The sequence below is a fragment of the Pteropus alecto genome, unplaced genomic scaffold, assembly GCF_000325575.1.
Source record: "Pteropus alecto unplaced genomic scaffold, ASM32557v1 scaffold39, whole genome shotgun sequence".
Taxonomy (NCBI): Eukaryota; Metazoa; Chordata; class Mammalia; order Chiroptera; family Pteropodidae; genus Pteropus; species Pteropus alecto.
The window spans coordinates 346,766-360,797 of NW_006443568.1; the positions used below are offsets into that span (position 1 = coordinate 346,766).

A 14,032-nucleotide genomic window follows, 5' to 3' on the forward strand; every position below is an offset into this window, starting at 1 on the left:
CCAGTCCTCACATGGACCTGATACCTAGTTGTGTGCCATCTGGATGATCTAGGGAGCCTCCAGCCTTTGATCTGAATTAAGGAGGTTTGGTAATATTCTCAGGCACAGGCAGCAAGAAATCTTTCCTAGAGGTAGATACCTCATCCTTGTCTTCTTTATTTCTACAAATAACTTTCCAAATATACTCACAGATAACTTGGCAAAAAAAGAGACAAGATACTATCAACAACAATCAGGAAAAACAAGAGACCCATGAAGTCTTCAGGTCTTGAAATTTTAGAAAAAGTTATCACACCTTCCCTCCGATGAAGTGCCAATTATTTGAAAGTATGATAAACTTGCTCCTTTCTTCCTGAAGGTGTCCACCTTATCCAAGGTCCAGTTTCACTGTAGCTACAGAAGACTGTAGGACTCTCTGAAGCTATTTTAAAGGACTTGCCAGGGCAGCAGAGAAGTCATCATTCCTTATGAACAAGTCAATTATCTTTAAACTCATGTTATCTTCTAGTAAAAACAAAATCCTCATAAACCACTTTTGTATCTAGAATTTCAAATAGGCCAAAGATGAAATAACTAGTCATTGTAAACCTCCCCCACCTCCAATAGTATGCTGTCTCCATCCTTGAATTACTGCTCTATAAAGTTCATTAGCTTTTTTTGTAACTCACTTTGGCAATCAGTTTTCACTTGTAAGCAGTGGATTTTTTCATCATACCTCAATCTGAGGTGTAACTCCCCTAGGAATGATAAATTAGGGCATGTGTCCACCAATCCATGATGTATCGAGTTGACCTTGTTTGTGGGCTTTTTCAAATGCATATCAATGCTACAGTGCAGGGGCCCACAAACTTTTCTGTAAAGGGCCAAAGAGTATTTTCAACTCTGTGGCCCATACTGTCTCTGTCTCTGGAGTCGCAGTGTGAAAGCAGCCACATGCAAACTCACAGGTGTGGCAATGTTCAAATAAAACTTTATCTACAAAAACAGGCCACGGTTTGCTGATCTCTGATATAGTGAATAACAAAATACAGATTCACTGAAAGGCATCACTGAATTCATTTGTCATTCATCTTTTATTGTTTTCTTAGTCAAACACTTAAAAGTACAAATTCTAATAAGAGAATGTGAAACTTTGATGTTAACAAGGGGCTCTTCATACTGGAAAGCTGAGAATCACTGCTGTTGAAAGGAAGATTTAGGTCTTCCGAGCTAATGAAGACCACTGAAAGAAACCTACTGTAACATTTTCAAGTGTATATTCTATATCCCAAGCTGTGCTAAATACTTTCTTTACATGGACTATTTAATATAATCTTGCATTTGAAAACAAAACCCAATGATGTACATACAATTACCCTTGTTTTACAGATAAGGAAACTATGGCTCAGAAAGTTCAGTAACTTGGCAAGGCTCACATAGCTAGTTAATGGCAGAGCAGACTAAACCCTAGGGCTACAAACATCTGAAGGCCATTCCTCTAACTACAATATTAGCCAAGCAATCCTTCCTGGTGGGCAGAGAAGACTCACCATGTATGGAAGTTGGCCCAAATTCTTACATCTCCTAACGTTCTTCTCCTTGGGGAGTTCCTAACAATTGTCGCTGCCTCAGAACTTTGGAACTCTGCTGTACCCTCTGACCTAGGCAGGGACACTTACTCCTTTCATTCCCCTTAAGCTTAAGACTTTGCTAACGATAACAAATAAAATTAAAATGATAAAAAAAATTAACTAGCTCACTAGATACGGCTGTTCTGTGACCACAGGTTCTGGTCCATCCTTATAGATCTCTGTAGGTTTACTTCTTCCCTGGGCATTGACCTATCTCCATGGGACAAAGACACTTCTCTACCTGGGAATGTCCCTAAATTCAAGTCCTAGAAATCAAGATCTAGCAGGAAATCCTTTTGCTAGTCTTTAAGACCTACCTTACAGGTCCCCATAAGACAGGTCCTAGGAAATGTCTTAAAACAGTAAACATGTCTAGTCCCTTTGGAGGAGATCCTAAAACCCAGCCATGGTGGTGTGGTTTTATCCTGTGGTCCAAAGGGCAATCATATCATAATACAACAGCCTGTTATTTTCCTTATAGAAACTCACTCTACTTTCCAGCCAGAAGCCACTTAGGAGGAATGGGGCCGACACTTGCAATGGTGAGTGGGCATATCACACTGATTTGTAACAAGACTTCAGTCTGGCAGCATTCCCTATTCCTGGTCCATCCTTCAGGACTTCCGATGGCCCCTACAGCTGCCCTTCCTTTGTTCTGGTGCGACTATCCCACTGTAAGGCCACTCCCATTACTGCCACTGCTATGCTCCTCTTCCAGGAACAAGTGACTACCCTGGAAAGAGAAGAGATGAAACAAACTGCCCTTCAAATATGAAGTATAATAATTCTTTAATTATCAAAAGATCACTGCTGGGATTTAAAAAAAAGTCTATAACTCTTAAATGTAGTGTTGAACAAGGGAAATGGATATAGCAGCCTCACATAAATTATTTTAATAAACATTATCACAGTATTAAGAAGGCAAGGTAAACAAATAGCTTAAGTATTTTATTTGTTTGCAACTAAGCTTGTTAACACTATATAATGAAAATGTACAAAGAATAACGTTGCAGTTTTTGGTTAGATTTAAGTCAAAGACATTCATTAATAAGGAATCTTCCAATGTGAATATCCCAGAAATTTCTCTAAGCCATCTCATCAGAACTGTCACCGAATGTTACCTTACTTTGGAAGGTATTGGCATACATTTGAATTAAACTCAGAATTTTTCAAAATAAGCCCTAATTAAAAAAAAAAAAAACTATTCTATATTCGAACTAAAACAATTTTAATAGAACTTTCCTTTCCAGAAACAATAAATGAAACAAGGCATTTTGTAAAATGTGGTCCTGAACAAGTCACAGTAAAAAATAAATGTGTACTTAACTTCCACCTCCTCAAAACAGAGGCTACTTTCTGTTCCTCAGCCTTACAAACAAGGTGAAGAACAGTCTGTAAGCAACTTCGGGTAGGGGGTTGCCAAAACAAAGATCAAGCAGTTGAACATGGACACCTGTCAAAAGAATTTGGGGGAAGCTGACCAAAGGATCCAAATCTACCTGTGATAACTGATACAAAGGTGAAGTGGCTCCTCCCAAGTAGCAGTGCCATCGGGGCCTGGCCCAGCCCCGTGCTCAACCTATGGTATGCTCCCAAGCAAACCCAGATGTTCCTGATTCTGGGGAGACTTTTTCTTTTCAGAGGTTCAGTGTCCAGGGGAGCTCTTTGTGTGAATGAGGTGAGCACAGACTCCATGTGGGTATTTTAAGGCTTGGAGTCAAAGTATTTTTCTAACACGGCTAGGCAGAGTCCATGTGTCAAACGGCCCGTCTCCGGTTGGTTCTAATTCCTCACCACACATCTGTAGACCTAGGACCACAGAGCTATGTCATCATAATCACATCTAATGTCCATCCTAACGTATGATTCATATTCTGTGCCTGGAAACAGTCCCTGTATTTAACAGTAATACCTACACATAAAACAACCCACTGTTACAACTTATATGGTCACAAAACATTAATGATCTTCTGTAGATCAAGCAAATGTTTTTAACCATAATTGTCGTGCATCAAATTCACAGCCAGGATCCCCAAGATCAAAAAAATTTGCACAATACAAATAATAACTTAAAATACACATACACACATATACACACACTCTCACACACACTTCTTACAGAACTGTGCTTGGGGAAACTCCATTTGTTGAGTGCCACTGAGGGCATATTTTGCTAAACTGCTGCTCCAGGTATTGTTTGGAAAATCTATCACAGTAGGGCACAGCTGTTTATTGGATGAGCAGAAAAGAAAGATATGCTTGTGGCAACCAGAAAGTTTTAAGGTCTTTCAAGTTGTATAAAATGGACCTGCAGAAACATTTAAGTGTTCTCAGGATGCAAAGTTGGAGTTGAAATGTGATATCAAACCAGTTGCAAAAAGTGTACAGCAGCCGTCTCTTGAGGTCAAACCTGGTACCCAGATATGCAAGAAAGCTTCAGGACACATCTATAAAGTAGGATTAAAAACAAAAGAGTGTAAGAATAGTAAAAAATACAATGTTGTGCTTTTTAAATATTAACTAATGGTAAATGTGATAAACTGCATGAAGGATATGGGTCATCACTTAAATTCTCAAGAATTTAAGAAACCCGGCTCGGTTGTTTTGTTTAGATATACAGCTATTTATAGATTATGTGTTGAGTAACTAGTAGTTGCAAGATGTTTAGAATTAAGAAATTCTGACCATACACTTGATAAGTTACCCTAAAAAAATCAACTTCCATAAATTAACAGTTGAAACTACTTTTCCAGGGGAAGGCCACGTAATAAACAAATTGGCACTGGAGTCAGACTACCTAGGTTTCAACCCTGGCCGAACCACTAGCTTGGACAAATTATTAACTTCTTTGAGTGCTATCTTTACCTGTAAAATAGTTCCTCCCTCATAGGGTTATTGTGGATGAAATTAAACTTCGTGAGGATTTAAACAGCTCAGCACAGTGCTGTGCATGTAAGTATTCTTTACATGCTAGCTATTATTTTACTTCATAGGGTCTTTTTGCTCTTAGGATATAAGGTACTCAGTTTCAAATTTTTGCTCTTGGGAGTTGGGAAATTCAAAGAAAAACTTGGTAATACTTACAGCTTGTGGGCCTTGTCCCATATCGTCGCATAATCTGATCATGTGTGAATTTCACAAAAGATTCATATTGTTCTGTGAGGGGAAAGACATTATATACTATCCCCAGTAACTCACCCCAGTTTTTCAAGAATCAAGTGTCAGGATTACATCTAGCTTCTCTGTTTAATTCATCCATTCTCAGGCCCTCCTTACAATAGTCACGCTGATATCTGTTACTTCCTCTTAGATCCCAGAGCCAAACCTTGGCTCTTAGATTTGGTTATCGATCATCTATAACATAACATTTTCCTAATAATCTCGCCCCTGCCATAACTCTATTTCCTACTAATGGCTTTCCAAGATACAGACAGATATGCTCACTACCACAGACGAGCAAATTTTAGGACATCGCCTATATGACCTGAAGCTTGAAGCTCTTTTCTGCACTTTATCATGCTATAAATTTCAACACACATACTGAGTGAAAGAGGTGGGATGACTATAAATCTAAGAGAAAATACCTAATTTTAGAGTTCCACAGAAGAACCTTCCTAAAGGGAAACTCATTAGACAGAAGGTTGTCTGACATCTGTGAACACAAAAGTGACTTAGAGCCAGCTGGTGTGAACAATTTGGGAGGGGGGTAGGAGAGGGGAATGACATACCAGTTTCTTCTTATAATACACATTGGTATATTAAAAGATCAAAAAAGGTCTACTATAAAGAAATCCATTTAACTCTGTTGTTAAACCAACAGTTCCCACTTTCAAGCAGACTTATTAACATTCTGAGGAACCATGTGGTGGGTCACCAGATTAGGAAACAAGTTACCAGAAGACGATGTTGCCTCAAACCTCTCTCTGCTCATAACACTGTTCTCTTTCACTAAACAGGTACTTCTTACTCCTGATTTAGATCCCTTCCTTTCACAAAAGGCTCTAACTTGTGGCCATCATTAATCACTCCCTTTGTTCTTTCCTGACCTGTGCTTTTCAAACTTTAATGTACCTCCAAATCACAGGGTGCCTGACTTCCCACATCCACAAAGTGACTCCCACCAGGAAGTCTGATTATGTTGGGACACTGGACTATAAACCACGCTTCCCAACCACCTGTTGAGGGTCAGCACTATCCTAATCACCAGTCTACAGGCCAGCTAGCCCAAATAACCCACTCGATGCCTTTGTTCATATGGGAAATTCTCAACAGAAAAGCCTGGTTTATCTTATTTTAGAAATGTAAATGAAAAGTCCTCCCATATAAAATATAAATAAAATGTTTAGAACCATCAAGGGAAGTAACTTAATACAACTCATTAAACCTTCTTGCAGAATGTCCTACTCCTATATTACCATTTACTTAACTGGGGTTAATACTCACTGAACCTCATTAACAATGGCATAGCCACTGCCTCAGCCTACCTGCTAGTTTGGTATTGAGGATTTGCTCATACTCCTCTCGAATTTTATCTTCATAATCTTTTAAGAGACGCTCACATATTATGCCAACTTGTCGGAGAGTAAAGGTGGGCTGGTCTTTCTTCATCCAGGAGGAACCTGGCCAAAAGACAAATCTAGTTTACATAATAAATTTTAGTTCTAAGGTTCTAACATCCTACAAATAGTCCTAAGATATAAAAAATGTTTAGAAATATGATATTTTCCACTACTTTACATGGAATATTTTCAGAAATTTTTCTGAGTTTCTGACATTTGTTTTACAAAGCAAGGACAAAAGTAAGTTAAGTAGGAGGAACAACATGTATCCAGGTATACTAGCTGATCTGCATAGAGAAAAATAGTTCTGATGCCACAACAACCTGAGCTCAGATTCAGGGAACATTTGGTAAAGGACAAGAAGAAAAAGTTTAAAGATGACATAAAGCCTCAATTCTGGATTAGGGAAAGTAGAGTCACAGCACAAGAACTACCCAGATGCTTTGAGAACATCTAGATCTATGTTTAACCAAGGTGGTGCATCATAATTGTCTGTGAAATTAACAACAAAAAGATACACATTCTGATTTAATTCTGGGGTAGGGCTTGGGCATATTTTAAGTTCCACAGGTGATTCTGATAGGAAAAGGTTAGAATTTTGACATTTAGGAGACCAAGTGACTTGCCTAATATGAAAAACTGTTAGCAAAGTCATTGAAGTATGAATGGAGACACTAAGGCACTACAAATCTCATCCTTGATCCCTTTTTGAATCTAGGCTGAGAAGAGTGAAATGTTCATAAGATAGTAAGTAGGAACCAAATTATCCACTGGAATGCCAGAAAACATGAAAATCGACTTCCTGTTCATGATAAAGGCAGCAGCTCCATTGATAGCCCAGTTCTGAGTTGTTCTTTAAAGCTTAGCCTGGAACCTGTTTCTTTGATTCTTAGTGTCTAAACTATTTAATACCCTGAAATTTATTTTTTGCTTAAATCAAATTTTTTTCTCTACAAATGAAACTTGACCAAAACATCTAGCCAATTATTATTTGTAATTGCTTCTCTACCCATAACATATTCTATTACTTCAAAATTATATTATTAAAATCTTGAGAGAAAATGGAGACTTGCTAACTATTACCACTGAAAGGTCTGTCATTCGTGTATGTGCAAGAGCAGTTAGAAAGGATGTTGTTCCACAGTCAAAACCTTTGGGTTATAAGACAATTTTAAAAATTATTTGAGTCTACGGCCATGCCACTCTGAACGTGCCCAATCTCATCTGATCTCAGAAGCTAAGTAGGGTCTGGCCTGGTTAGTACTTGGATGGGAAACCACCTAGGAATAGCAGGTGCTGTAGGCATTGAAACAAACAAACAAACAAACAAACAAACAAACGAAATTTGTAATAGCAATAAAAATATCAAGGAATACATTTAACATAAGGAGAAAAGTATGCATGTTATTAAAACACCTTTTAGAAGTCCTAAGTACATGTAGAGTTTTACCAGAGATGATAATGGTTAAAAATTCTATATTGCTGTTATGTTAGAGACAATATTCAATGCTTTATATACACCAGTTCGTATAATCATATGAGGTAGACAGTATTATTATTCTAATTCACACATGACAACAGAGGCACAGAGAGATTAAATGACTTTCTTTTTGCTATCTAGCTAGTAGATGGGGTTCTAGAATTCAAATATTAAAAATTATTTGAGTCTACGGCCATGCCACTCTGAACGTGCCCAATCTCATCTGATCTCGGAAGCCAAGCAGGGTCACGCCTGGTTAGTACTTGGGTGGGAAAGCACCTAGGAATACCAGGTGCTCTAGGCATAAAATTAAATCAATCAATCAATCGATCAATATTTAATTTGGTGAAATTCACATAAAATTAACTATTTAAGTGACGAATTTGATGGCATTTAGTATAGTCACAATGTTGTACAACCACCACCTCTATCTAGTTTCCAAACATTTCTACTATTCCAAAGTAACACCCTTTAACAATGAAGCAGTTTCTCCCCCATTTCCCTCTTCCCCTAGCTCCTGGCCAATCCCAATTTGTGTTCTACAAAGAGACAATTTTTAATCAAGGTAATTTTAATTCTTAGAACTAATAAGAAGTGGAATACTTTGTGAGCAAATAAACTCCTCTACTGTTAAAGGAGACAGAGTTCACCACTTCTGGAGATGTTCAAGCAATGTTTGTCGACTCTTTGCAGGATATGGCAGGCAAGACTGGTGGCTAAACTATATGACCATGAAGATTCACTCCAACCCCAAGATTCTATTTTTGAGCACATCCTCTCTAACCATTTGTCAATGATATACAGCAATGCAGTCACACAGCTTTCTTCGATGACATAAATGTACTATAGTTGTGCTAATACAACAGCTACATGTAGCTACTAGGCACCTGAAATGTGGCTACTACGCACCTGAAATGTGGCTACTACATCTGAGAAACAATGTTAAAATTTTATTAAATTTTAATTAATTTAAAATGAAACAACCACATGTGGCTAGTGGCTATGGTATCAGATGCTGCAATTATAGAGGGTACTGTTGCATTGGGTGGATGGAAGCCCAATCAAATCAATCTAAGGTCTTTTCCAATTTCATGACTCTATGGTTTTAAAGTATTTATTAGTAGTAATACAATACATACACTTTACAAATTTTATTACTTTAGACAAAATCAATTCTAGATTAGAAAATCATTTTAATATCATTTACAAACCTTAAATGCGTTGTGCAAACTAAAGTGTGCTTACCTGGAGAACTAGGTGCTGTGAGTGCAGAGGAGTGAGGCTGACTTTCTGAAGTACAAGCTTCATTTTGATTAAGAACAACTTCTAAATGTCTCCACCTCTGATAACGACTATATTCTTGTTTTATATTCTGAAAAATTTGCTCTAAATAAAAAAGAAACAAATCTGAGCATTCACTTTGTCATTTCTTCAAACTTCTTATCCCTCCCATGTTATAAATATTAACAAGAAAAATGTTTATACTGAATAAAGCACTCCACCTAGAACCCGCAAAGTGTGCCCTCTTATTGTTGCTATTTCAGCAATACAGAGAATAGCAGCTATTTTGGCATAAGCTACTCAGACAGTTCCCTTTGCTTGTTTCCTGTAACAACGAAGACCAGATCTGCTGTTTGCTATAGGATTAACTAGAACAACTTACAAGAGGAAAAAAAAACCCTTCAACCTAAGAGGGAGCTGTTTTTTTTTTTATCTCCTTTAAGTTGCACAATTTCACAAACTGGAGCATTAGAGGTGAGTCTCTTACCACCTAAGACCTTCTAACAGTGAAGCTCTCATCTTGTTTGGGACTCAAGATCTTTAGAGAAGAGGAAAGTAGAAATTACTATGTTCACAGACAGGGGAAGCCCTGAGATTTGTTGCTTGGAATTGATGATCTGTACTTACAAATTTTCTGATCTTGTAAGAGGCAATATTTGGTAGGATTCAGATTACTATTCTGAGTGAAGGTAATCACAAACCAAATTTAACATTATTAAAAGGAGTCCAGGATACACAAATCACTAACCACTTTGAAGTACACTCCTAGAGACAACAAAGAATCTGGAAGAATATAGTTTTCAAGTTTTGCAATTTTGTGGCAGAATATATATTCACTTTCCAGATATTAAAGCCTCCTTATCAAACAATAGCCAGAAAAATTGATCAGCCCCTCAACTCACATTATTCTAATTTATATTTTGCTATAGCCATATTTTTTTTTAATGGGGGAAGTGTTAACAATGCTATTTTGCTTCTTCCCAGCTGTGTAACTATGACCTTGGGAAGTCATTCAGACTCTTAGGCTAGTTCTGCAATATAAATGTTAAATGCCTGTCCAATAAAGTTGTGAGAATCAAAATCAAAGATATTAATAATTCCATGAGTGATGGTACAGCCCAGGAACTGACATGAACTCACGGTTGCTCCATTTATCGCTAAATTCTGTAACGCCCAGCCTAAACACTGGAACAAAATAGTAGAAGTGAAGCTTTCTTTTAATACTATGAAGTTCATATTTTAGATCCTTGACTTTATGAAGTCTTTGTTTCATCTTTAAAATGTATTATTCTCCAAGTATATACTTGCCAGATACGATACAAGATTGTAAGGAACTGCAAAGACTTGAAACAAGAAAGGACAAGTATGAGGACAATTCTCGTGAGAACAGGCCTTTGATAAACCTCTAACTTGTCTCCTGTATGGCAAAGTGAACAAATGTAAAGATACAAATTTGAGGCTGGTAGAAGGACTAGGAAGTCCAAGAATCTAAACATGGTATGCACAGAGAAAAATAAGGAAGCAGAGGTGATTTTCTTTTCAAGGCCACATAAAATAAGAAAAGGCATTTTCTTCTTAACACTGAATAATTTTAATCTTTGCCTCCCATTATTATGAGGTTGTGCTTCCAAGTTATATCAGACTAAACCCATTATTATTCCAGTTCCATCTCCCACTACAACCCAGTTGCATTAAACTAACCTGAATTTGTGGGTATTCTGGCCTTTGCTCAAGCAGTTTTGCTTTCCTTGTAATGGGGAGCCACAACATTAAGACCCAGCTAAAATGCTACCTCAATCTGCAAGTTATTCCCCAACCCTCAGGTCACGAGCAATTAATTGCTTTGCATCTAGACTCACTCCATGTTTACAGACATATCCATGAAGTCAGCAAGCCTCTTGTATGCTTGGTATCCATCTCACTCATTTAAGCAATAAAATACTTAATTTTATAGGCCTTTTCCACAAAAAGACACATATCATTTTTTTTAAATTAAGTTTTAAAACATAGTTTTTTGACCATTTCTGAGAGAACTTAAGAACCCCTGAGGTAACAACTAGGATGTTACAAAGTGAAGTCACTGATTTTTAAATTCACTTTTCTATTAGTTGGCTTTATTCTTTCTATTTGTATAGCAACTAATATTTCCTACCCCATTCTTCCTTTTTTAATCCAGAGGCATCCTTTTCTTAAGCCAAAGCATCGAATAATGAATTGTTCATACTTTCTTTCATGACAGAACCATATTCCAATAAGCATTAAGAAACAAATATTTTAAATAAAATATTTTAACATAAAAATGTCCAAGAAGTTAGTTTGCATAACCTATGCAAAGATTAAATTTTAAGATTAATTAAAAATCTAGTGACCCCATTATAGATAGCACTCTGCCATATTCAGGTTTCCATATACATTCAACAATCATTTATTATTTGCTGTAATGTGAACTGTAACAGAATTAGCCTAGAGGGTGGTATTGGAAGAAATAAAACATTTACATAATATCCATCGAGGTAGATAGGGCAAGTATTAATTTTATTTGCAGAAGAGAGATCCAGAAAAATTATGTGGCTATCTTTGGGTATCGGTAGGAGTAGTGGAAGAAAAAAAACAACAACAAAACATCACTTTAACTGGGCATCTATCTACACCCCCTGCTTTTGAAGGGCTCTTTACAAAGAACTTCTGCAAACATTCTCATTCAGTACATAAGGCTTTTTGCAACACTAGGTGGTTGTGGAATTTAAAGTCGATCAGAGTTCCTCAGGGAGCTGGGTTAGTCAAGTAAGAGATGGGAGACTTAAGGAAATAGAAGGGGAACATGATGGAAGGCCAGGATACAGACAGCCAAGAGGGTCTGGGGGAAAAGGGCAAAGGCAGAGTTTGGAAAATGTATAAAAGACTGATTAGGTAAGATATGGTTATAGTTGATAAAGCTTTTCAATGTCAGCATAAAGAAGAGGTGAACATGAGTAAGGATAGTGTCTAAGAGAGCTTGGCTGAGAACTGCAGGAATCTTGGTTGGAGAGGATGAGGGCCTGAAAACTGCATTGTGGATACAGGAGGAAATAAAGCCTAAAAACACTGGTAACCGAAAAGGGGTGAGAAAAGAATGATTTTAAGGCAACCCAAAGTTTTGCTAATGCTTGAAAAATAGAAAAAAAACACACAAAGAAATGCCTTGCTAAAGTCCAGTTTTGAGACTCCCCCCATTTCCGGGAGACCTTTAAAACTTCTAAATATTAATTCTGATGCGCTTTCTCCGCAACTCCTGCACAATGGTTAGGGTTTTTTTCCTCCTTTTTTTACTTTATTGTCACACAAGCCCTCCCCTTTTCTTGGCCAATTTGGAATCCCTTATTGAAGGCGAGTCTCTCTGCTACGGATTGTTGAATTCTTGCTTCCGGAACCTCTGTATGTTTAAGGATACTCAAATTCTAGCTAACGACCTACCGATTTCAAGCCATATATGGTACAAGACAATAGCCATACAATAAAAGAACATGGCCAGTCCCTTAGAATTAGGATGAAATCGGATTCCATGACTTCTGCGGCGGCCTCTGGTCCCTAAAGACTTCTAGAAATCAGGTCCCCCTATTGCTACAGTAGAGTGCTAAAGAGCACACGCTCGGGCTCATTTCTAGTAATCAGCCCCCAACCCCCATCCTCAAGGCCGGATTCGTGAGTGGAATCCAATTTTCCACTGCCCACTGGATTTGCAGGGCGCCTCGTGCAGGCCTAGGCAGCAGAGGCAGGGGGGCTAGGGGAACCGGGAGGGCCCCAAGCGGTCAGAGATATTCCCATCTTCTTGCTGCCGACCCCTCTAGGCTCTCCAGCTCCAGGAAAACCGAAAACCGACACTGTGGCCCCACTACCCCTCCCGGATGTCTCCCATCCCCGGAAGCGACCAGGCCCAGCGGCACCCCAGTTCCCTTTTCTCAGGGCAAAGAAGGGGTCTGTGGGTGAATTAGACTAGCGTCCATAACCCTCCTCCCACCCCCAAATGCCAGGGCCTGGCTGCCTGCCAAGCCCGCAGCTTCGGTTACCCGGAGTTGGAAGGCGCCGCTCGCTGCCGGGCGGGGCGGGCTGCTGTTGAGCCGGCGGTGGGGTCTGCATCTGGAGCGGCGGCGGCTCAGCGTCCGGGGGCCTGAGGCCCGGAGTGGGGCCGGGCAGAGGGGCGCAGCGCCGCCGCTTCGGGGAGCCCGGGCTCAGCAGCGCCGCCTCGAACTCCATGGGCCGCTTCAATGTCGCCCCACACGCCATGCCGCTGACCGGCCGGGGACTAAGAGCGGCCGCGGTTGTAACTGCGGCCCAAGATACAGCTCCTCGGAGGAGATCGCAAGCTAAGCCGGCTCCAATGGCGCCTCCAGCACCCGGCAGCGGCGCTGACCCCGCCTCCTGTGACGTCACGGACTTGGCCACCACCCGGTAGAGGGAGGAAAGCCGGAAGAGGGCCGCTCCGGGTGGTCCATTAGCAACGGTCCAGCCCACGGCAACCCCTCCTAAAGAAATGGAACGGCCTAGGCGGAGAGCTTGGTCACTAAGCAACCTGGGGAAGGCCCCCACCCCCGCCTCCGCCCCTCCCAGGGTCCCATCCCCCCCACTCCTTCCCGAGCCGTCGCTCCGGGGTGGCCCCTTAGGTTTTCGCACCTGCGCGGCACGGGCATGGGGGAGGGGAAAGCTCGGAAGGGCCTGTTGAGAGCCCGCGGGAGTCAGTGTCCTCAGGTCCAGTAACCTCCTCTTATCTAGTTCTAGTCCTCGAGATAAAGGAGAGGGTGATTCTAAAAGGTCCTCAAGGGCATTCCCCTAATTCCTGGGAAGTCTTCACTTGAACATAACCCGAGATCTGAGGATGGACTTTAGGAAGTACACCAATCTCGTGAGATTGTGTGCAATATTGTGTGTGTGTGTGTGCGTGCGTGCGTGCGTGTATTTTAGGATAGATGACCAATACCTTCATCAGCTCATGAGAGGGGTCTGTTACTGAAAAAAGTTAAAACAAACAGAAAACACCAACTACTTTAAACCATCCAAGAATGGTGTCAGAGTGTTAACTTCAGCTGATAGCTGATAAGCCAGTCTCTTCGTCTGACCTGGCAGCT

The 14,032-nt window shown here is 39.9% G+C and overlaps 1 protein-coding gene and 2 pseudogenes across 1 annotated transcript; 2 read left to right on the forward strand and 1 right to left on the reverse strand.

The window, feature by feature from the left end:
• Positions 1-1,054: 1,054 nt before the first annotated feature.
• Positions 1,055-13,327, reverse strand: AKIRIN1 (akirin 1). The gene is made up of 5 exons (XM_006924210.3): positions 12,977-13,327; positions 8,895-9,035; positions 6,095-6,229; positions 4,695-4,766; positions 1,055-4,057 (listed from the first exon to the last, which is right to left on the reverse strand). The coding sequence occupies exons 1-5, from the start codon at positions 13,191-13,193 to the stop codon at positions 4,047-4,049; spliced, it is 576 nt and encodes a 191-aa protein (XP_006924272.1). The 5' UTR covers positions 13,194-13,327; the 3' UTR covers positions 1,055-4,046.
• LOC112473002 lies at positions 7,356-7,474 on the forward strand (annotated as a pseudogene).
• On the forward strand, positions 7,835-7,953 carry LOC112473040 (annotated as a pseudogene).
• Positions 13,328-14,032: the final 705 nt, after the last annotated feature.